Source organism: Mobula hypostoma, chromosome 6, assembly GCF_963921235.1.
Source record: "Mobula hypostoma chromosome 6, sMobHyp1.1, whole genome shotgun sequence".
NCBI classification, from domain to species: domain Eukaryota; kingdom Metazoa; phylum Chordata; class Chondrichthyes; order Myliobatiformes; family Myliobatidae; genus Mobula; species Mobula hypostoma.
The window spans coordinates 139,506,952-139,531,512 of record NC_086102.1 but is presented as its reverse complement, the minus strand read 5'-3'; the positions used below and the strand labels follow the sequence as shown (position 1 = coordinate 139,531,512).

Here is a 24,561-nt window from a genome sequence, read left to right as displayed (position 1 = left end):
CATCTTGACATGTCATAGAGGTAAAACCATTTAAACATTAGTAAGGTTTGGGCAATCTTGACAGTTAAGCCGCAAAAATGTGAAAATATTTCTGTTTGGTTCAACAAAAGCAAACAATCTTTTGTTCCTTTTATCCTATGTGTCAAACAGGAAAAGTGCATTCTTTGATTCTGGTATCTTTGGAAAAAATGTCTGGAACTGAAGATATTTCTTTGTTGGAATTTGGACGTGGATTTAGATACAGGAGACGCCTTTCTATCAACCAACATGATTTAGAATATGAACTGGCAGAAGAACTTGTAAGATCAACAGTTTGGTTCCAAATTTTCTTTGATTCCACAAGGTGTTTGTGTGGTCATCATATTAACTGCTTAAACTGTGTCTTGTTTTAATAGGACAACATTGCAGAGAGAGTGTGTTGTGGTGTCTCATGTAAGTGTGCTGGTCCACCAGGTGACAGGGGTTTTCAAGGACTACGAGGGCAGAAGGTAAGTTTTAAAAATCTTCACATATCACAGCATTTTGATAACTTAAGATAAATAAAATAAGTTCTTTTTTCTCTTAGTGGACTGTTCAATCTTGAATTGTTCACAACCAGTGAATTTGCCATGAGTACCTTTCAGTATGTGACATTCATTTAACATAAAGTTTTGTAATTGCATCCAGTATTTGAATTTGGGATCAGATCCCCTTTCTCCCCACTCCAAACATAAGACAGCCAGAACTGATAAAATTACTATAACAAAACCAAAATGAAGTAACAGATTTCTTCAAAAAATCATTAGGTTTAAAAGGAGAGGACTTGTCCCTGAGAAGAATCTTTAGTAGTTGGTTAAATCATGTATGTGTCTTTGTGGAATTATTGGCAATGCGTTCTTTTTAAAGTTAATGATACTATGGCAAGCATTATAATGACAGATGAGGAACCTCATTAACTCAACAACCATTTTATTTTTTTTATTTCAAAATATACTTTGTTCAAAAATAAAATTATGTACAATAAACCATTCAATGATTCTCAATCCTTTACAGATGTTTCCATTACGGGCTTTACATTTCCACACTTTTGGCCACCCACCTGGCGCTCTGTTGTTTGATCTTTCCACACCATTGTTGAGGGGTATACTCCCCGCCACCCGACCCCTCCCACTCCCATGGGAGAAGAACCCTAGATTGTGGTCCTTCCCCACCGGGCCCTTGCAGTGGCTGCACCGAGTTTCAGTGCGTCCCTCAGCACGGACCCCTGCAGCCGAGAATGTGCCAGTCGGCAGCATTCTCCCGCAGACATCTCCATGTGCTGGTAGATCATCAAGTTTCGGGCTGACCAAAGAGTGTCTTTCACCGAGTTGATGATCTGCCAGCAGCACTGGATGTTGGTCTCCGTGTGCATCCCCGGCTACAGCCCGTAGATCAGAATCTTCTGTTACGCAGCTGCTGGGGATGAAACATGACACTAGCCCGTCCATCCTCCTCCACATCTTCTCTGTGAACCCACAGTGTTCAAAGAGGTGGGTTACTGATTCCGCCCCATTGCAGTCCTCCCATGGGCAGCGGGGTGTGGAGACGATGCCCCGCACGTACAGGAGGGATCTGACTGGGAGGGCCCCTCTTACCGCCAGCCAGGCGAGGTCTTGGTGCCTGTTGGTGAGGTCTGGCGATGCAGCATTTTGCCAGATGAACTGGGCGGTCTGCTCAGGGAACCACCCCACTGCGTTCATCACGTCCTTCTCCTGCAGTGCCTGCAGGACATTCCGTGCCGACCACTGCCTGATGGCCCCCGTGGTCAAAGGTGTTGTCCTGGAAGAACTTTTCTACAAAGGACAGGTATGGCAGCAATGACCAGCTGACTGGGGCGTTGGGCGGGATGGGGCCAGACCCATCCTTCATAGCCAGGGCAACAGGTAGAACCTGGGCATGTAGTGGTACTTGGTGCTCACATACCTGGGTTCTACACACAACCTGATGCAGCCAGAGACGAAGCTGGCCATCAGGGTGAAGGCGACATTGGGGACATTCTTGCCCCCATTGTCCAGGGACTTGTGCATGACGGCCCGTCTGACCCTCTCCACCTTGGATCCCCAGATGAATCTGAAGACAGCTTGGGCGATTTCCTGTTGTGATAATCACAAAACAGACCGGGCACCATGACTCAGAGAGTGAACTCAACCAGTCTCATACAGCCGGGGGAGGTGACCATCACAGAACCCGGTTACAGTTAGGGTGACCCACAAATACACAAGCGAATAACTGTAAAACCCAAGCTACAATGTAACAATAAATGAACTGGAACTTCCCTCCATAATCCCACAAAAACAATCAGCAGTGCTGGAATTGGAAATGCAGGGGGCGGGCTGTCGACCATGCCTCTCCTACCCCTCCCCCACCCCCATCCCCCAGAGCGTCACAATACTATTATTTAAGAACAGAAATGAGGGGCTTTCTAAAGGCACCTTAGCAGTATGGCTAGCTAAGTGCTGTTCTAATAGCTATTAAGCAGACATGTTTGCTGGATGATGAGCACAAATCACTCAATATTCCACGTTTCAATGTTGCAAAAGAATAAGTCAAAAAGGAAAGGAAACAACGTAGCATTGTTTATCAAGGAAGAAGCAAAGCAGTGCTGGTCATGATTTCGATGCAGTGAGCAGAGATATGGGATTGTTCGGTGTGAATATTGAATAAAGAAGGAAAAAGAAGACATGGATGCAGCAGTCAAAAGCCCCCAAGTAATAGCCATCTGATAGGGCAAAATATAAATGAGAAATATCAAAGGCGTGCATGAAGGGAACTACAATTATCATGTGTTTTTAATTTGTGTATTGATGGGACAAATTAAATTGGCAAGGGTATTGAAGAAGAAGAATTTGTGGAATGCATCAGGTTTTACTTCTTAGCATACCAGATTATGAAACCTATTTGGAAACAGGCTACTTTAGATTTTGTCACATGCAATGAGGAAAGATTAGTAAGAAATCTTGTGGTTAAGTATGAAGTTATGACCATAATGTAGTAGAATTTCAGGTGCAGTCTCAAGATGAATATCCAAAGTTCAAATCCAGTGTCTCCAACTTAATGAAGATACAAGATACAAGTTCCAGCAATTTGTCCTCTTGCTTTCCATGACATCCTGGGACACATCTAGACAGACTCTGTTGATTATTCCACCTTTTATTCATTTTAGTACTTCCAACACCACCTCCTTAATAATAATATTGGAATGTTCCAGGACTTACTGTTTCCTCCCACAAACTCACTGGCTTCATGTCTTTCTCCATGGTAATATAGACAAGATGTATTCAATTAAGGCCTTGCTCATTTCCTGTGGTTCCATGAATTGATTATCTTTATGATCCTTAAGAGGACCTACTCTCTCTCAAGCTACCGTTTTAATATAACCATGGCATCTCTTATAACTTTCCATTATCTTATTTGTCAGGGATAGCTCATGGTCCCATTTTCTCCTCCTCGAATCTTCTTCTACAGCCTTTGTAGTCCCCCAGGAACTTGCTTATTCCCCGCTGTCTGTGCTTGACATGTGCTTCCTTTTTTTTCTGACCAAATACTTAATATCTCTTCTAAACCAGAGTTCCCCAATTTTGTCTCACTTCTGTAAAATTTCCTCTTGCCATATGTTCTTTTACATGCAACCAGCCATTCCCGATTATTTTTTCTGCAAGCTCCTGTCCAATATCACCAAAATTATGCTTCCCTCAATTTTCTCTTCGAAGGGGGCTTTGAAGGGTGCGTGTCAAATTGTGTACATTATGGAGACACAAAGCAGGAGTTTCAAGATAATGGGGCATCATTTAAAACTAAGGTAGTAGAAATTTCTTCTTGCAGATGGTAGTGAACTTTACCCCAGAGAGCTACATAAGCTAGGTCATTAGAAATATTGATAATAGACCAGGGAATTGAGGGCTATGCGGATCTGGCATGAGAGATGGACTGTTGTAGATCAGCCATTATCCATTGAATGGCAGGACAACCTAGAGAAGCCAGGGGGCCTACTCCCACTTCTGCTCCTACTTTCTTGTGTTCTTGTGCTTAGAAGCAAAAATGGAAGGTAATATGCAGGATATCATGAGCTGGAATATATTAGTCCATGGTGCAATGACGGGCATGATTGAAAGACAGTATCAAAAAAGATAAAGATACTGTTCTGACAAACATTAACTGTAGTTCTCCTTGCACAGATGCTTCCTCAGCTGCTGAGTGTTCTGGCTTTTTCAGTTTTTACTTCAGATTTCCAACTTTTACAGGTTTTTGATTTTCAAATAAAGAGGAATTCTCTTTACATGTTTTTTCTCTTCTTTCTTCTCCAGGGTTCTCCAGGAATGAAAGGTATTCCAGGTTATCCAGGTGATGAAGGCGGAGCAGTAAGTAAATCGAGGATTTATTATAGTCTTCACATCATAAGATAAAAAAGTGCTTCTAATGCATCTATTTTTAACATCAAGCTACACAGATGCATCTTCATCTTTTCAGTTTTCTTTCAGAAAGCATTGTTCTCATTTTTGCTGCATAAGCCCCCACCTCTCTGTCAACTTTATCTGCCTTCCCAGCTCAGATAATTACTGTTGCATTAAACACCGAGACACACCATAGACTGGGAACCAATGCCACATCCAGTTGACTGTTTTTGAATTTACAAGCCTTAATACCAAATGTTGGTAAACTATTTGATGTGGAGATTACCATAATCAAAAGTGAGCTTGTCCATATATATATATAAGGCTTTACAAGGCATCGGTCAAACAGCACTTGGAGTACTGTGAGCAACTTTGGGCACCTTGTCTAAGAAAGGAAACACTGGCATTGGAGGGGATCCAGAGAAGTCTCATGAGAGTGCTCCCGAAAATTAAGGGTTTAATGTATGAGGAACATTTGATGGCTCTGGGCCTGTATTTGCAGGAGTATAGAAGAATGATGAGGGATCTCATTGAAACCTGTTGCATACTGAATGGGCTAGATAGACTTGACGTAGAGATGATGCTTCCTATAGTGGGGGAGTCTAGGATGAGAGGGCACAGCTTCAGGACAGAAGGATGTCCCTTTAGAACAGAGATGAGCAGGAATTCCTTTAGCCAGAAGCTGGCAAATCTTTGCAATTCATTGCCACAGATGGCTGTGGTGGCCAAGTTACTTGGAGTATTTATGGCAAAGGTTGATGGGTTCTTGATCAGTAAGAGTTGTCAGAGATTACAGGAAGAAAGCAGGAGAGATGGGGTTGAGACGGATAACAAATCAGCCATGATGAAATGGCAGAATCAGGTTTAATATCACTGGCATATGTCATGAATTTTGTTATGTAGTAGCAGTACACTGCAGTACAAAATAAAAATGTAAAGTACAGTAAGAAGTATATCTATATTAAAAACAAAGTTAAATAAGTTGTGAAAAAGGAGAAAAATAATGAGGTAGTGTTTATGAATTCAATGTCCACTCAGAAATCTGATGCAGAGGGCAAGAAACTGTTCCTAGATCATTAATTGTGTGCTTTCAGGCGCTTCTACCTCCTTGCTGAATGTACCAATGAAAAGACAGCATGTCCAGGGTAATGGGGCTTTGAATGATGGATGCCACTTTTTTGAGGCATCTCTCCTTGAAGATGTCGTGGATGCTGGGGAGCCAGTGCCCATAATGAAGCTGGCTTAGTTTAAAAGTCTTTGCAGCTTCTTTTAATCCTGTACTGTGCCTCACCATACCATAGAGCAGCCTCAATGGGCCGAATAGCCTAATTCTGCACATATGTCTTAAGTATGGATTTATTGGGATAACAGAGAGGAACAGGAAATTAATTTGACATCCATAGCAGTCTGCAGTATACTACCTGAACATAACAAGGAGGAATTTTAGAGCATGTGTTGGTTATTTTTGGGACTTGTATGATAATGAACCAATTTCAGAGCTGGCCACTTTAAATGGGCATTGTGTAATGCAACATAATTAATTAACAGTCTTGAAAGAGGCGCCATGGAGAGAAACAAACATAATATGATGGAGAGCACCATACACAAAATGCTGGAGGAACTCAGCAGGTCAGGCAGCATCTACAGAAAAATTCCTGAAGCAGAGTCTCGAAATGTTGACTGTTTTCTCTTTTCCATAGATACTGCTGAGTTACTGCCTGGCCAGCTGAGTTCTTCCAGCATTTAACAGGAATTCTGCAGATGCTGGAAATTCAAGCAACACACATCAAAGTAGCTAGTGAACACAGCAGGCCAGGCAGCATCTCTAGGAAGAGGTACAGTCGACATTGTCTCGGCCTGAAACGCGGACTGTACCTCTTCCTAGAGATGCTGCCTGGCCTGCTGCGTTCACCAGCTACTTTGATGTGTGTTTCTTCCAGCATTTTGTGTGTGTTGCTTTGGATTTCCAGCATCTACAGATTTTCTTGTGTTTATAATATGATGAAGTTCTTTTTTAAAATGGACACTGATGAGATAATTTCTAAGATATAGAATCCTAAATCTACGGGAAAGAAATGACAATTATGTGAGGCAAAAGCTGGCTAAGATAGATTGGGGATTCTGATAGTGTGCTGGCAAATGGCAAGCATTTCAAGAGTATGTGAATGATCTATAATAATTTTTAATTTCTGTTTGGGACAAAAATAAAATGTAGGGGAGGGCAGATGTCTCAGCCATTGTTAACATGCTAAATAGACATAGCATTGGATCTGGTCTGAAGAATAGGCCTAAGGACTAGGATCAATTTCCAATGATGGGAGGCATGCGTCAAAATTTAAGGATATGAGAGAGGCCACTTGAGACTGAAATGAAGAGAAATTTCTTCGCTCGATGATGATGATGATGATGTGGACTCAGACCTGAGAGGCCTGAGTCTACATCGTCGCCGTCATCATCATCATCATCATCATCATCATCATCATTCACTCAAAGAACAGTAAAATTCTCTCTACCATGGAAGGTAGTTGAGGGAAAATCATAAAATATGTGCAAAGAGGTATTAGGTACTAATGGCTAAATAGATCAAGGGCTATAGTGGGAGAAAGGGAATAGGCTACTGAATTTGAAAGGCAGCCATGTTTGTTTTGATTGGCAGGGCAAGCTTGAATTCATCCGCAAGGTTCCTCTTTGTTTGTTAACAAGGCAACCTCCCCAAAAACTCAGCAGTCTTTTATACCTCTCATCTATCAGCTGTGCTTCCTATGGCCTGGGAGTCCTAGATGTTGAAGGCTGCAAAGACAGGCAGATGATGCAGGCAAATGTGCCTTGACTTTATCAGGAGGAGCTGGACTTCTTCCTTCCGGACTGCCATACTGACTTGACACGATTAACTTTGTGACATCAAGTTGTTCCTTCACCAAATTAGACAAGACCTCTGCATGTATTCTATCTACTTGTTTCCTGGTCTCTACAACCCTGCTCCTTTCCCTCCTTCGTATACGTGTCAGGTCCAACCATGCTGAAACATTTGAATTATTTCATCTCTTTTTTTGTTTCTAATAGGGTGACAGAGGTCCACCAGGTATAAATGGAACTCAGGGGTTCCAAGGATGCCAAGGACATCGTGGGTTTAAGGTAAAGTGTCAAAAACATTATGACTAGATGAGATTTAATTAACCTTTTAAAAAGTGATTACACTTTCTGTACAAGTAAATACATATAAATACATATTTTATCTTCTTTTTAATATAAAAACAGGGTGCCCGTGGATACCCAGGAGAAAAGGTATGTACTGATTTGATTTAGAATATAGTTCTATATTAGCACATTAACAGGTGACATTTAAGATATTCTAAAATATTGGGGTCTTAGATATCTTTTACAATACTACAAAGTACTTTATGTCTGCTTCTCAAATGAGGAATATTTTCCTGCCACTCTTTGGAACTGTGAGTTACCCTTAGTGTAACAAAATAGTAAAAAGAAACAGAAAGCACTTTGATGAGAATGTGTGAAAGAGAATAAGTTGTAGAAAACAGGGAATAGGAAGAATGGAAATGTGACCTGGAGCTAGTCTGGACTTGATGGACCAAATTATTTCCTTTTGTGTCATGATAAATATAAGATAAAATAAAGAATGATGGAGAAATAAGGATCAAAGAAAGGAATCATAGAGTGGAAAGGCTGCCCTGCTGAAAGCCCAGGTAACCACAGTTATACAATAGCAGCAGGATACAAAGCATATTTGCGGTTGTCAAATCCTTTGGCGTTCAGGTAGGGGCAATCACATGAAGCAGAAGATGAGCATTTCAACTGTAAGTTATCGTGAGTAAGCAAGTACAGGGGATGAGCAAGTAGGTTAAATGAATGAGAATCAATACAGGGTAGTGTGAATTTCACACCAGGTAGAGGATGGAAATATGTCCAGGGGAAATTGAAAGAGGCAAGGACATGGCTAAGACTATCATCAGATGCTGCCCTGAAATGGAACTCTGTGGTCTTTGCATTGAAGGTTGGAACAATTTGAACTGTACAGTTTACAAAGTAATTTGCACCACCACAGCAGCAAAAATTAACAGTTGATTTTGGATTTTTTTTAAAAACTTCAGCAAATGGACGAAAAATAATTTTCACCCTCCATCACGTGCCTTGGGCAATATAATTTCACAGGAAAGTAGCCTACCTAGTTTCTGACCAACTAGACAACGTAACTGAACATTTATCAAGTTTGAAGGAAACAAAGCAGCCTAAACAAGGGAACATTAATGAAATACTAGAACGTTTGGTTTTGTGAACATTCCATTGGTTATAACAATACATTTCTCAGATTTTAGTCTCTAGGTGTGTAATGGCCATGCTTTCAAACTGCAGCATGCATCCTAAATATCAGGTAGTGTCCAGTAAACGGTACATACTGCCCAAAAATAAGAGTTATAGGATGAGATACTGAAGAAGTCTATCAAAGTTCAGTTGACTTAAATTGCAACTGTTGTATTTCTTGAAGGGGGAGAAATTTAGATGTAATAAAAGATCTAAAGGAAGGTCATCTTTCATTCAGGGGTATTCGTATTGAACATTGTAATCATTTCCCGTTCTAATTTTTATAATTTTCATTCTGCTTCCTCTAGGGTCAAGGAGGAGAACTTGGTCTTGATGGAATAGATGGAGAACAGGTATATGATCCATTTATCACTGTTAAGTTACCACTCTTTTAGACTTTTTAATAACTTGTCCCTTTGATCAATGTGATATTTGACTTTACATGTATTATTCAGGGAATAAATGGAGCAGTTGGAAAGCCAGGAGAAAGAGGGAGTGCAGGAGCACTGGTAAGTCAACTACTTTCCATGTACCAATGACACAGAACTGGGTGTAATCTTTTAAGCAGGCTGGCATTTAAGATGATAAGACATAGGAGCAGAATTAGGCGATTTGGCCCATTGAGTCTGCTCCACCATTTAATCATGGCTGATCTTTTATTCCTCTGCTTGGCCCCACTCCCCAGTCTTCTCGCTGTAACCTTTAGTGCTCTATCCAATCAAGAAACCATCAATCTCTGGCTTAAATAAACCCAACGGCCTGACCTCCACAGCTGCCTGTAGTAACAAATTACCCAAATTTGCAACCCTCTGGCTAAAACAGTTTCTCAGCATCTTGGTTTTAAATGGACACCCCTCTATTCTGAGGCTGTGCCCTCTTGTCTTAGACACACCCACCATGGGAGACATCCTTTTCACATCTACTCTGTCTCGGCCTATCAACATTCGAAAGGCTTCAGTGAGATTCCCCCCAAATCCTTCTAAATGCCAGTGAGTACAGACCCGGAGCCATCAAATGTTTCTAGTATGATAACCCTTTCATTCCTGGAACCATCCTTGTGAACCTCCTCTGAACCCTCTCCAATGCCAGCATACCTTTCCAAAGATGGGGAGCCCAAAACAGTTCACTATACTCAAAGTGAGTTCTCACCAGTGCCTTATAAAGCCTCAGTATCACATCCCTGCTCTTATATTCTAGACCTCTTGAAATGAATGCATGTACCTTTCTCACCACCAACTCTACCTGCAAGTTAACTTTTAGAGTGTTCTGTACAAGGACTCCCAAGTCCCTTTGCATCTCAGATTTTTGGATTTCCTCCCTGTTTAGAAAATAGTCCGCACATTTACTTTTACTACCAAAGTGCATGGCCATGCATTGTCCAACATTGTATTTCATTTGTTACTTTCTACTAATCTATCTAAGTCCTTCTGCAGCCTACCTGTTTCCTCAACACTACCTGCCCCTTCACCAATCTTTGTATCATCTGCAAACTTGGCAACAAAGCCATCTATTCCATCATCTAAATCATTGATATACAGCATAAAAAGAAGCAGTCCCAACACCGACCCCTGCAGAACACCACTAGTCACTGGCAAACAACCAGAAAAGGATTCTTTTATTCTCACTTGCTGCCTCCTACCAATCAGCCAATACTCTAACCATGCCAGCAACTTTCCTGTAATACCATGGGCTCTTAACTTGGTAAGCAGCCTCATGTGTGGCACCTTGTCAAAGGTTTTCTGAAAGTCCAAATATACAATATCCACTGCATCCCCTTCATCTATCATACTTTTAATCTCCTTAAAGAATTCTAACAGGTTCATCAGGCAGGATTTTCCCTTAAGGAAATCATGTTGGCTTTGTCCTATCTTGTCCCATGTCACCAAACACTCCATAACTTCATCCTTAACATTTGTCTCCAACATTTTTCCAACCACAGAGGTCAGACTAACTGGTCTATAATTTTCTTTCTGCTGTCTTCCTCCTTTCTTAAAGAGTAGCATGGCATTTTCAATTTCCCAGTCCTCTGGTACCATGTCAGAGTCCAATGATTTTTGAGAGATCAGTACTAATGCCTCCACAATCTCTACCACTACTTCCTTCAGAATTCTAGGGTGCAGTTCATCTTGTTCGGGTGACTTAAGTACCCTTAGGTCTTTCAGCTTTTTGAGCACCTTCTCCCTTTTAATAGCAACTGCACTCACTTCACCTCCCTCACGTCCTTCAACACCTGGCACACAATAAAGGTTGATGCAAGATACTCATTTAGTCATCTGCCATCTCCTTATCCCCCGTTATTACTTCTCCAGCCTCATTTTCTAGCAGTCCAATATCCGCTCTCATCTCAGTTTTAATTTTTACATACTTGAAAAAAGCTTTTACTATCCAACTTTGATATTGTTTGCTAGCTTGCTTTCATATATCATATTTTCCCTTCTAAAAGTTCTTCTAGTTGCTCTCTGTAGGTTTTTAAAAACTTCCCAATCCTTTATCTTCCCGCTAATTTTTGCTTTGTTGTATGCCCTCTCTGTTGCTTTTACAATAGCTTTGACTTCCCTTGTCAGTCACATGGTACTAATTTGCCATTTGAGTATTTCTTCACTTTTGGAATACATCTATCTTGCAACTTCCTCATTTTCCCAGAAACTCACACTGTTATGCTCTGCTGTCATCTCTGCCAGCAGTTCCTTCCAATTTATTCTGCCAATGTCTCTCTCATACCACCACTCTGATTTCCTTTACTCTACTACTACTGCTATGTCAGACTTTACTTTCTCCCTAACAAATTTCAAGTTGAACTTAATCATATTGTGATCACTGCCTCCTAAGTGTTATTTTATCTTAAGCTCCCTAACTGCCTCTGACTTATTACATAATCAGTATAGCTGATCCCCCAGTAGGCTAAACAACAACTTGCTCTAAAAAACCATCTTGTAGGCATTCACTCTCCTGAGTTCAATTACCAACCTGATTTTCCCAATCAACCTGCATGTTAAAATCTCCCATGATGATCATAACATTGCCCTTTTGACACGCCTTTTCTATTTCCCATTGAAATCTGTGGTCCACAACCCAGCTACTGTATATAACTGCCATTAGGGTCCTTTTGCCCTTGCAGTTTCACAACTCAACCCACAAGGATTGAACATCTTCTGATCCTATGTCACATCTTTCTACTGATTTGATGCCATTCTTTACCAGCTGAGCCACACCACCTCCTTTGCCTACTTTCCTATCCTTCCAATTCAATGTGTTACCTTGGACATTCAGCTCCTAACTACAACCATCAATTATTGAGGCATAGGTGTTACTGAAGCTGTATTTTGTAATGATTATTTTTTCCAGCACAAGTTTAGATGTAATGTTAACAAATGAATATTTTATTTTGAACGGGGCACGACTGCGCAAGTGCATGGAGGTTGGCCAGTGAGAACAGCGGGAAGAGTTTAAATGGAAGACAGATTTACAGAGCGGGCATCGGTGGAGTGGGCGATGGAGTAGAGGGAGACAGAGTAGGAAGGCTTTGGCTCAATGGGGCTTAGGCGATAATGGGTCGAGGCCAGGTAGGTTATCTGTTTAAAATAAAGACCGAGAGTATGCGTGTGAGGTTAGTTTTCTGTGTTCAGTGTCAGATGTGGGAGTCCTAGAGACTCCCGGTCTCCCAGACGACCACATCTGCACCAGATGTGTTGAACTGCAGCTCCTTAGGGACTGCGTTAGAGAACTGGAGCTGCAGCTCGATAACCTTCATCTGGTCAGGGAGAGTGAGGAGCTGATAGAGAAGAGCTACAGGCAGGAAGTTACCCTGGGACCACAGGAGACAGAGAAGTGGATTATAGTCAGGAGAGGGAAGGGCAAGAAGCAGGTATTAGAGAGTACCCCAGTGGCTGTCTCCCTTAACATTAAGTATTCTTGCTTGAGTACCGTTGGGGTGATGGCCTACCTGGGGAAGCAACAGTGGCCGTGCCTCTGGCACAGTGTCTGGCTCTGTGACTCAGAAGGGTAGGGAAAGGAAGAGGATGGCAGCAGTGATAGGGGACTTTATAGTTAGGGGTTCAGATAGGCGATTCTGTGGACGCAGGAAAGAAACACGGATGGTAGTTTGCCTCCCAGGTGCCAGGGTCCAGGATATTTCTGATCACGTCCACAATATCTTGAAGGGGGAAGGAGAACAGCCAGAGGTCGTGGTACATATTGGTACCAATGACATAGGTAGGAAAAGGGAGGAGGTCCTGGAAAAAGACTACAGGGAGTTAGGAAAGAAGTTGAACAGTAGGGCCTCAAAGGTAGTAATCTCGAGATTACCACCTGTGCCACGTGACAGTGAGTCTAGGAATAGAATGAGGTGGAAGATAAATGCGTGGCTGAGGGATTGGAGTAGAGGGCAGTGATTCAGATTTCTGGAAGATTAGGACCTATTTTGAGATAGGTGTGACCTGTACAAAAAGGACAGGTTGCACTTGAATCCGACGGGGACCAGTATCCTAGCGGGAGAGTTTGCTAAGGCTATTGGCCATTGGGGAGAGTTTAAACTAGAATTGCTGAGGGTGGGAACCGAAATGAAGTGATGGAGGAAAGGGAAGTTGGCTCACAAATAGAGAAAGATTGGAGACAGTGTGAAAGGGAGGACAGGCAGGTGTTAGAGAAGGGATGCACTCAGTCTGATGGTTTGAGGTGTGCCTATTTTAATGCGAGGAGTATCATGAATAAAGCGATGAGCTTAGAGCCTGGATCAGCAGTTGGAGCTATGCTGTTGTGCCCATTACAGAGACTTGGATGGTGCAGGGGCAGGAATAGCTACTTCAAGTGCCAGGCTTTAGATGTTTCAGACAGGACAGGGAGGGAGGCAAAAATGGTGGGGGCATGGCACTCTTGATCAAGGATAGAGTCACGGCTGCAGAAAAGGAAGAAGTCATGGAGGTGTTGTCTACGGAGTCTCTGTGGGTGGAAGTTAGGAATAGGAAGAGGTCAATAACTCTACTGGGTGTTTTTTATAGACCACCTCATGGTAACAGGGACATTGAGGAGCAGATAGGGAGACAGATTCTGGAAAGGAGTAATAATAATAGGGTTGCTATGGAGGGAGATTTTAATTTCCCAAATATTGATTGGCATCTCCCTAGAGTGAGGGGTTTAGATGGGGTGGAGTTTGTTAGGTGTGTTCAGGAATGTTTCTTGACACAATATGTAGATAAGCCTACAAGAGGAGAGGCTGTACTTGATCTGGTATTGGGAAATGAACCTGGTCATGTGTCAGGTCTCTCAGTGGGAGAGCATTTTGGAGATGGTGATCACAATTCTATCTCCTTTACCACAGCATTGGAGAGAGATAGGAACAGACAAGTTAGGGAAAAGTTTAATTGGAGTAAGGGGAAATATGAAGCTATCAGGCAGGACTTGGAAGCATAAATTGGAAACAGATGTTCTCAGGGAAACGCACCAAAGAAATGTCGCAAATGTTCAGGGGATATTTTCGTGGGATTCTGAGTAGGTACGTTCCAATGAGGCATGGAAAGGATGGTGGAATACAAGTTCCATGGTGCAGAAAGACTGTTATAAAGCTAGTCAAGAAGAAAAGAAGAGCTTACAAAAGGTTCAATAAACTAAGTAATGATAGGAATCTAGAAGATTATAAGGCTAGCAGGAAGGAGCTTAAGAATGAAATTAGGAGAGCTAGAAGGGGCCATGAGAAGGCCTTGGTGGGACTGGATTAAGGAAAACCCCAAGGCATTCTGCAAGTATGTGAAGAGCAAGAGGATAAAATGTGAGAGAATAGGATCAATCAAGTGTGACAATGGAAAAGTGTGTATGGAACTGGAGGAAATAGCGGAGGTACTTAAAGAGTACTTTGCTTCTCTATTCACTGTGGAATAGGATCTTGGCGATTGTAGGGATGACTTGCAGTGGACTGAAAAGCTTGAGAATGTAGATATTAAGAAAGAGAATGTGCTGGTGCTTTTGAAAAGAATCAAGTTGGATAAATCACCAGGACTGGACGGGATGTACCCCAGGCTACTGTGGGAAGTGAGGGAGGATATTGCTGAGCCTCTGGTGATGATCTTTACATCATCAATGAGGACGGGAGAGGTTCCGGAGGATTGGAGGGTTGTAGATGTTGTTCCCTTATTCAAGAAAGAGAGTAGGGATAGCCCAGGAAATTATAGGCCAGTGAGTCTTACTTCAGTGGTTGGTAAAGTTGATGGAGAAGATCTTGAGATGCAGGATTAATGAACATTTGGAGAGGCATATTATGATTAGAAATAGTCAGCATGGCTTTGTCAAAGGCAGGTCGTGCCTTACGAGCCTGATCGAATTTTTTGAGGATGTGACTAAGCACATTGATGAAGGTAGAGCCGTAGATGTAGTGTATATAGATTTTAGCAAGGCATTTCTTAAGGTACCCCATGCAAGGCTTACTGAGAGAGTAAGGAGGCATGAGATCCAGGGGGACATTACTTTGTGGATCCAGAACTGGCTTGCCCACAGAAGGCAAAGAGTGGTTGTAGACGGGTCATATTCTGCATGGAGGCTGGTGACCAGTGGTGTGCCTCAGGGATCTGTTCTGGGACCTCTTCTCTTTGTGATTTTTATAAATGACCTGGATGAGGAAGTGGAGGGATGGGTTAGTAAATTTGCTGGATGACACAAAGGTTGGGTGTGTTGTGGATAGTGTGGAGGGCTGTCAGAGGTTACAATGGGACATTGATAGGATGCAAAACTGGGCAGAAATGGCAGATGGAGTTCAACCCAGATAAGTGTGAGGTGGTTAATTTTGGTAGGTCAAATATGATGGCAGAATATAATATTAATGGTAAGACTCTTAGCAGTGTGGAGGATCAGGGGGATCTTTGGGTCTGAGTCCATAGGATACTCAAAGCCGCTGTGCAGGTTGACTCTGTGGTTAAGAAAACATACACTGCATTGGCCTTCATCAACCTTGGGGTTGAGTTTAGGAGCCAAGAGGTAATGTTGCAGCTATATAGGACCCTGGTCAGACCCCTCTTGGAGGGGTCAGTTCTGGTCATGGGGAAACCATAGAAAGGGTGCAGAGAAGATTTACAAGGATGGTGTCTGGAATGGGGAGCATGCCTTATGAGAATAGGTTGAGTGAACTCAGCCTTTTCTCTTTGGAGCAACGGAGGATGAGAGGTTACTTGATAGAGGTGTACAAGATAATGAGAGGCATTGATTGTGTGGATAGTCAGAGGCTTTTCCCCAGGGCTGAAATGGCTAGCACGAGAGGGCGTAGTTTTAAGGTGCTTGGAAGTAGGTACAGAGGAGATGTCACGGGTAAGTTTTTTACGCAGAGAGTAGTGAGTGTGTGGAATGGGCTGCTGGCAGTGGTGGTGGAGGCGGAAATGATAGGGTCTTTTAAGAGACTCCTGGATGGCTAGATGGAGGTTAGAAAAATAGAGGGTTATGAGTAAAGCCTAGGTAGTTCTAAGGTATGGACATGTTCGGCACAGCTTTGTGGGCCGAAGGGCCTGTATTGTGCTGCATGTTTTCTATGTTTCTGTGTCTCTAAGTACTCTCGCTATATTATGAAATCTTCGTTAATGCTTATATAATATTTGTCTATTAATCTGCATGTGCCATTGTTTCCCTTCTAGTTATCTGCGTTTTTTTCCCTGTCATGAAGGTGAGGACATTGGCTGCAGATAGTTATCCAGTCTATGTTATCCTCTGAATTCAGTCACTTGCTAAGCCTATTTACAGGGCTCAATAAAATTTCGGACTATAATGTCAACACTTAGAGAAGATTGGATAGGAGTGGTCTACTCTGACAGCACCTCACATACACACATCCTCTTGCATCCAGATCTGAATTTGCCTGCTGAACAATGTGTTCTTCAGAGGGAATGCAGCCGTTTTAGGACAGTGGCTTATTTGACTACCTCTTGAAGACGGTTAGGAATGGAATTATCTGCTAGCCTTGCCAGGGATTTCCAATACTTCCTTACAATGAATGATATTAAAATATTACTGGATCCATGTCACATGTACAGGTGTGCGCCGCTTAACATCCATTCGGACAAAGTCTGTAGTCCCGATTGGAGAACGTGACGTAGCAGACGTAACCAATCTTGTGTATCGCGTGTCTGTTGAGTGTAGTAGCGTTACCTCTGTTTAATTTTCTTTCGAAAATATTACCGTAAAGTGCATCATGGCTTCCAAACGCAGCAAACCCACTCATAGTGATAGCAGCAGCGAGAGGCAAAGGAGAAGTATTGATTTGGAAGTGAAACAAAAGGTTATGAAACAACATGAAGGTGGAAAACCAGTGAATGCCATTGCTCGGGATTTAGGCATGTCGCACTCAGCAATCACGACGATCCTGAAAAACAAAGAAAAAATTCTCAAAGCTGTTAAAGGATCGGCTTCACTGAAAACTACAAGGCTCACGAAAATGTGAGAGGGGCCTATATCGGATATGGAGAAATTGCTGATGACATGGATTGAGGACCAAACTCAAAAGAGAATCCCTCTCAGCACGTTGACGATCACTGCTAAGGCACGGAGCTTGTTCGAAATGCTTAAAGAAAAAGCAGGACCTGGCTACAATATCGATAAATTGTGTGTGATATAGGCTAAGAAAGTGTTTACATAAAAGTTTAAAAAGTGAAAAAAATTAAGAAGTTTAAAATGAAATCAAAAAATTATAGTGTATGTACGTATGTATTATAGAGTACAGTACACAGTTTTAGTGTAAGTTCTTGGCTATTTAGTCAATACAGGTACACTACAGTACTCCATATAGGTTTGCTAAGTATATAATATGGTGTTCGCGCATTCATCCAAATGACACGACCGATTTCACAGAACGTACCGTGGACGTTAAGCGACGCGTACCTGTAATTTAAATCATGCGCAAATGAGAAATGGTCTTTCGTTTAGCATTTCAATGAATGAAATTCATTTTTATCACAAACTTCCAGTCACTATTGCTAAAACTGCCCTTTAATTTCAAATTTAGATTAGATTATTCCTTGGAATTTTAAATACTGCAACTGCATTGGTGGCATTTAAACTTCAATCTTGTGTCCAACCTGTTGTATGCTGGTTCAGTAATTTAATCATTCTGCTACTGAGTGGTGATAGAAAGTGAAAGGTAGGAAAAAACCTGACAGATTGTAGCAAGAACTAATGGAGGTGGCATTGAAATATAAATAGTGCTCTGTAAAGTCAGTTTGGATATAGATTAAAGACAGCCAATGCTGGGGTCTAAAGCAACAAACAGTCTGCTGGTAGAAATTGGTGAGTCAAGCGAAGAGAGAGAAGGGAAGACAGAAGAGAATTTGGAGAGAAGAGAAATGTCAGTGTTTAGGGGTTGAAATCCTACACCAGGACAAGTGAGCCCAAACATCAGTACATCCTCTCTTCCCACAAGTGCTGCTTACCCCACCGAGCTCCTGCAGCAGATTACATTTGCTGCCTCATCTTGAAATAGATATTGCTAGCTGTGAGTGAATGAAAAGGAAAGCACATTACAGATTAAACTGTCTGGCCCATTTTCTTTGCAGGGTACAAAAGGAGCCAAAGGTTCAAAAGGAGAAAGGGGTGATATTGGTTACCGAGGTGATCCGGTAAGTTAGTCATATATTTCCACTCCCTTTCTCCACCTGCTATATTTTTGTGCATGTTATTATGACATGGAATAGCAGTGGCAGGTCATTCCAAAGTAGGATCCATTCATTTAATTCAAACTATACATTTGTCCCAATGTTTAGTCATAGAAAAACTAAGTTTATTTTTAAGAGATTCGAACAGAACAGGTCATTTAAAATGATCCGTAAATTATTAATTCAACAGTTTCTACCTTTCAGAAAATTCAGTATGTACTGCTAGTATGACCTACAACTATTTGTTAAATAACTTACAGGAAACAGCAAGTCTCATTCCCACAGATAGAAACAGAAATCCAGTTCATTTACACTCTTGTGAAATGTAATTAAATTCAAGGTTCTCCAAGTGAGTCAATATTTTCTGAAGATGTGGAATTTCTCGTGCTAATTTCTAGCAAATATAACATACTAGAAATGAGAAAATTAACAAAATGTTACTGCCTACTATTGGAATTTATCTGTTATTTAAATAGAGAAGTTTAATTATTTTATATATGAGAAAATATGAATTATTTTTATGATCCCAATTTAGTTGTATAATGTAATGTTTTTAAAAAAGGTGTTGAATGGAGCTGTTTAAATTTTATGAAATGGTGATATTACAGGGTGAACCAGGACTTGACAATAACCAGAGAGGACTCAAAGGGCAAAGGGGTGACTTGGGCTTGGTGGTAACGTATACATTATTTGAAATAGATTTTTTTTCAGTGATTTCATTTTATGTGTAATTGTGTTAGATTTTTAACATGAGTAAATTTATTTACAACCAAGTGATCAGAGGTGGAGGGGGTCCAAGGGGGTCCTGTAACTTTCACCTGATCCTATTTCTGTTACTTAGATTAAACCAATAATGCCAAATGAATTCTAAGGCGAAAGTGAATTCACTGTAACTGTTTGATCCAAATCTAATTTAGGGAGAAACTGGTGATGATGGACACCCAGGGGAGCCTGGCCAAAATGGGAAAAGGGTAAGCAAACCACTTCATACACAGCTCCGGCCATACTGATGGAATCATTATTTTAAGAAAAGTAAACTTTATTCAATGCGTTTGAACACATGAAGATCAATGGAAACGATATAAGCTGTTGTAGGGCAGTGCTAAGAGATGCTGCATTGTTAGGGTCCTGTCTTACTGATTAGACTTTGATCTGAGGCCCTCCCTGATCTCTCACATGAAATTGCTCTTTCCTGCAACATATTGCAATGCAGGGGTGTTCATCCTATGCCAGCCAATATTCATCAAACCTGATTTCTAGGTCAAGGCCTCACAGATGCTTGAGCAGCTTGTCCAGTACAAATTGGCTATATCAACACTACAATAATAATTATGCCCCAAGTTTAAGAAAGGTGCTATGTACATGGAAGTGCATTTTTAACTTAAAATAATCGATAAATAAACTGTGGGAAATCATAAGTTACTTGCACCTTTAGTCTGCCTAAAATTTTGAAATTCTAAGGTAATCCACAGGGTTAGTCAGCGCCATCATGGGTATTAGCCTCCGTAGTGTCTAAGACATCTTCAAGGAGCGGTGCCTCAGGAAGGTGGCATCCATCATTAAGGGCCCCCACCACCCTGGACATGCCCACTTCTCATTGTTACCTCCTTCCTGTCTCATTGTCAGGAAGGAGATACGGAAGCCTGAAGCCACCCACTCAGCGATTCAGGAATAGCTTCTTCCCCCCACCAACCAATTCCTAAGTGGACATTGAACCCATGAACACTACCTTGCTACTGGTTAAAAATTATTTCTTTTTTTTTTGCACTGCTTATTTTAACTGTAATTCAGTTTTTTCCTATATTTATCATGTATTGCATCATACTGATGCAGCAAAGTTAACAAATTTCACGACATATACCAGTGACATTAAACCTGATTCTAATTCTGATTCCCCATCAAACTCACTCATGCATTATTTGTGATCAAATTACGGCTTTGCGATCCTAGTTGTTTATTTATTTAAATAAATGTAGGAAAACGTAATCCAAGCTATAGTGAATTTCCCAGATATTATTCTATCCCCTCGGCTCCAGGACCATGCAATCAGGAAGAAGGATAGTGATTGCTAGACATTTCATATGGAATATTGTACAGTTTGCATTCAGATCCAAATTATTTCTTAAGTTCTTGTGTTGAAAAATTTACCATTGAAGATTACTGTCTGTTCAGCAATTCAGTTCACTTTCCATATTAGTGTAGCCATTTTAGCAATGTGTAGCTTTTGACTATCAAAAATAACATCGCTAATATAATTTTAATAGTAATCTCTTCCTGTTCTCAAGTTTCACTGATGATAACTAATTATTTCAATTGTGCAGGTGTCTAATTTAATAAAGAGCAGTTGTGGATTTCAATTTTACTGTTTCTGTCTCTTTTTTAATTATTATGCTTTTTTTAGGCCAAATATACTTAAATATTAAGTCTGAAATTTTCATTTTTATAATACTAGCTTGATTTCACTGTGGATTATTGCGTTGCTAATAGAATAGACTGTTTATTGACATTTCTCCTCAGTAACACAGCCTCATTCTTTCATTACAGGGAGTTCAGGGCCGCAGAGGATCAGCCGGAAAAAGGGTACGGTTTGCATTTTTGTTTCTTGTTGACAGAATGATGTTTAATACAAACTACTGGACACTGCAAAAGCAAAGCAGACTATGATGGATATAGATGGATGGCAGTGAATGGAGACGTGATTGATTGGTTAATCCTCCAGAGGATTTGCCTAACCATATTGGGCTGAGGGAACTGTGTTTGTGTGCGGAAGCAGTGCACAATGGCATTCTCTTCATTACTTACCGAGCTGTGGAAGTAAAGAAGCCTATGTCATCGAGTCTGAGAGTTTTAAAGCATGGAAACAGGCCTTTCAGTCCACCTCAACCAAGGTGGTTTCCTGAGCTGGTCCATCTGTGTGCTTTTGCCCATACCCATCAAAGCCATTCCATGTAAATGTCTCAGTAGCTTTTAAATGTTGTCAATGCACAATACCTGCCTTAACTACTTCATTTGTCAGCTCATTCCATATACTGAGAAGCCTCTGGGTGAAAACATTGCCCCTTTGGTTCCTTTTAACTCTTTCCCCTCTCAGCATAAACCAATACCTTCTAGTTCTTCATTCCTTAACTCCTGGAAAAAAAAAAGACTAACTGTATTCCTCTATCCATACTCCTCACAATGTTGCACACCTCTGTAATATCATCCCTCATACTCCTGTGCTCCTTTGAATAAAATCCTAGCGTGCTGAACCTGCCTTGATAACTCAGACCTCGAGTCTGGGCAACAGAAATCGCCTCAACACTCATCCCAGTTTAATGGCATCTTTCCTAAGGCGGAGTGAGCAAAACTGAACACACTACTTCAAATGTGACCTCACCGATATTTTACATTACTGCAGCATATCATCCCAAATTCTACACCAAGTGCCCTGATTATCGAGGCCAGCACACCAAAAGCCTCCTTCAGTACCCTGTCCACCTGTTATGCTAGTTTTCAGGGAACCTGTAGGTCCTTCTGTTGAATAACACACCCAAACCTTACCATTCACAGCAAAAGTCCTAACCTCATTTGTCTTCCCAAAATGAAACACCCCACACTTATCTGAATTACCCTCCACTTGCCATTCCTCAGCCCACTTATCCAGCTGATCAAGATCTCTTGTTATACATGACAATAACCTTAACTGACTATGAGATCACAATTTTGCTGACAACTGGAAACTTATGAAACATCAACAACCAACTAATTGATATAGATAGCAACTAACAATAGCCCTAGCAACGGCCTATGGGAAACACCATTAATCATAGATCTCTAAATTGAAAAAGCCACCTTCCACCATCAGTCCCTTTTTCCGACCATCGAATCAATTGTGTACCATTTAGTTAGGTCTCCGTGGATCCCATGCAATGTAACTTCGCCATAACAGCCTATCACACGGAACTGCCTCACTGAAGTCCATGGTGACCACGTCTACTGCCCTGCCCTCATTGAACTTCTTAGTTACTTCTTCCAAAAACTCAAATCAAATGTGTGAGCCTCTCTCCCTCTCTCCCATGCAAGACATGCAAGGATATGCTGACCATCCCTAACCGTCCCCTATCTTTCCAAATGCCTGTATATCTTATTCCTCAGAATCCCCTCCAGTAACTTACCTACCACAGATAAAAGGGTTGCTGATCTGCAGCTCCCATGTTTGTCTTTGCAGCCATTCCTAAATAAATGCAGGATATTCACTCCCTCCAGTTTGAAAGCACTTCACCTGTCGCTGACATATGTATCAGCCAGGGAAACCACAACTTCTTCCTTGGCTTCCAGTAGTGTTCTTGGATATATCTTGATCAGGCTCTGGAAATTTATCTGTCTTTATATGTTTTAAGACACCTAGCACCGCCTCTTCGGTAATGCTGACTATTTTCATTAACCCATCCCCATTAACCATATTGTTCTAAGACTTTGAGTTTCTCCACTGTAAAAACAGGAGAAATATTCATTGAGAACCTCATCCATCTCCTGCAGCTCCACACAAAGATCTTCATTTTGTCTTTCAAGGCCCCTATTCTCTCTCTGTTTACTCTTTTTCCTAATATATCTATGGAATCTCCTGAAATTTCTCTGGCAAAACTATCTCCTACCCCATTTATGCCCTTGTGATTTCCTTAAGTACCCTCATGGTAAGTTGTACTCCTCCATAAATTCACTTGATCCCAACTGCCTGTGTGTCCTTTTTCCTGACCGTACCCTCAATGTCTGAAACCATATCTCAGCTTAGGGTCAGGGCCTTCAAGAGTGAACAGGTTGCTAAGAAATTTGGTGAACAGAGAGAGAGAGTAAATGAATGCTGGCTGATTTCTGATTACTGAGTGGGCATTATATTCTGTACTGCAAACCTCTGACCTAAGTCCTCCCCCACCCCCAACACCCCGTTACAATTGTGCATCTAATTCTATACTAGATAACTTCTGTACAGCTGCATGTACAGGATTCCCTCACACAATACTAGAGTCATGTTGTCTTTCTTCTCCCCAGCCCTGTGTCAGCTCCTTCTCAAAACTCTGTGATCCCTTTGGTCTGATTTTGGAGACTCCTTTAATGTGTTATCACCTGCCATATCCATCTTCATTATTCTGACAGATTCAGGTTTGAATTTCTCCAGTTATGTCTCTGCTTTTGCCAGATCAAAGTCTTAACTTATTGGTGTAGAGCCACGCTGACCTAATCTTTATGAGCACTCTACAAAGTCAAGTATACTTCATCCACTTCCAGATATCTCTTTTTCCATTGACCTAGTTCAACAAGATGCTTTCATAGATGAAGTCCTAATTAAGGGTCTTGGCCTGAAATGACAATTGATTATTCCGCTCCATAGATACTGCCTTACCTGCTGAGTTTCTCCAGCACTTGGTGTTTGTTGCTTTCATAAAATAATTCTTACCTACCAGAGATTCCTATTTTCTGCACATCTTCCCCCTTACAAGCTCTTTTAACTCTAGGATTCCGGAAGTATCAGCTTCCAATCCGTTTGTGATCTACATGCTGCCTCATGGCAATATGATTTATCAAAACTGAACCAACTATCACATACACGTTGCTTGCTTTGAACAGACCTCTGGCATGACCCTTCTCATTATTCTGTCCTCACATACTGCTTTGCTGCAAGTTTCACATTGAACATTGATGTGACAATGTTCTCTGTCACCTTTGGGCACTCCATCACATAACCTCTATCCCTATCACTGATCTCAATTCCCTCAGTTTCACTATGATAATTTGTAGTCACGATGTTCCATTCTCCTATAACTGAGGCACTAAGTAGTTAATATCTCCATCGCACAATATGCCTGCATCTTACTCTGTAACATCAAACTTCCACTGCAGTTGAAATCCTCAATCTTGCAATATACAGATATTTAATTTCCCATAGCCTTCCTCCTTCCCTCCAACGCAAAATCCTGAAGCCCGTATTGCATAAATGCACACAGTTACACATGGTGATCATCAGCTGACATTTCAGTTATTAGATTCACTGTATACATTTCTTCATGATTTCAACCCTCCTGTCTTATTCTTCTCAATAATTCTTGGAGAGACTGCAGATCTCCAAGAGTGGTTGAGGGATGTAAATCTCCACTACTGATATCTTACAATAAATGGGTGAAGATAAACCAAATTCTCGGTACTTCATGAACTTCCTTGCCATGGCCAAGAGAAGG

At 41.3% G+C, this 24,561-nt stretch overlaps 1 protein-coding gene across 1 annotated transcript in view; it reads left to right on the top strand.

Moving 5' to 3' along the window:
- The window catches only part of LOC134348765 (collagen alpha-3(VI) chain-like), a 201,553-nt gene that overhangs the window by 120,972 nt on the left and 56,020 nt on the right, over positions 1-24,561 (top strand). The window contains exons 19-29 of the mRNA XM_063052567.1: positions 151-299; positions 396-488; positions 4,323-4,376; positions 7,473-7,544; positions 7,668-7,694; positions 9,038-9,082; positions 9,185-9,238; positions 18,251-18,313; positions 18,958-19,023; positions 19,267-19,320; positions 20,894-20,929. Of these exons, the coding sequence (XP_062908637.1) occupies positions 151-299; positions 396-488; positions 4,323-4,376; positions 7,473-7,544; positions 7,668-7,694; positions 9,038-9,082; positions 9,185-9,238; positions 18,251-18,313; positions 18,958-19,023; positions 19,267-19,320; positions 20,894-20,929 (713 nt within the window). The remainder of the gene's footprint in view (positions 1-150; positions 300-395; positions 489-4,322; positions 4,377-7,472; positions 7,545-7,667; positions 7,695-9,037; positions 9,083-9,184; positions 9,239-18,250; positions 18,314-18,957; positions 19,024-19,266; positions 19,321-20,893; positions 20,930-24,561) is intronic.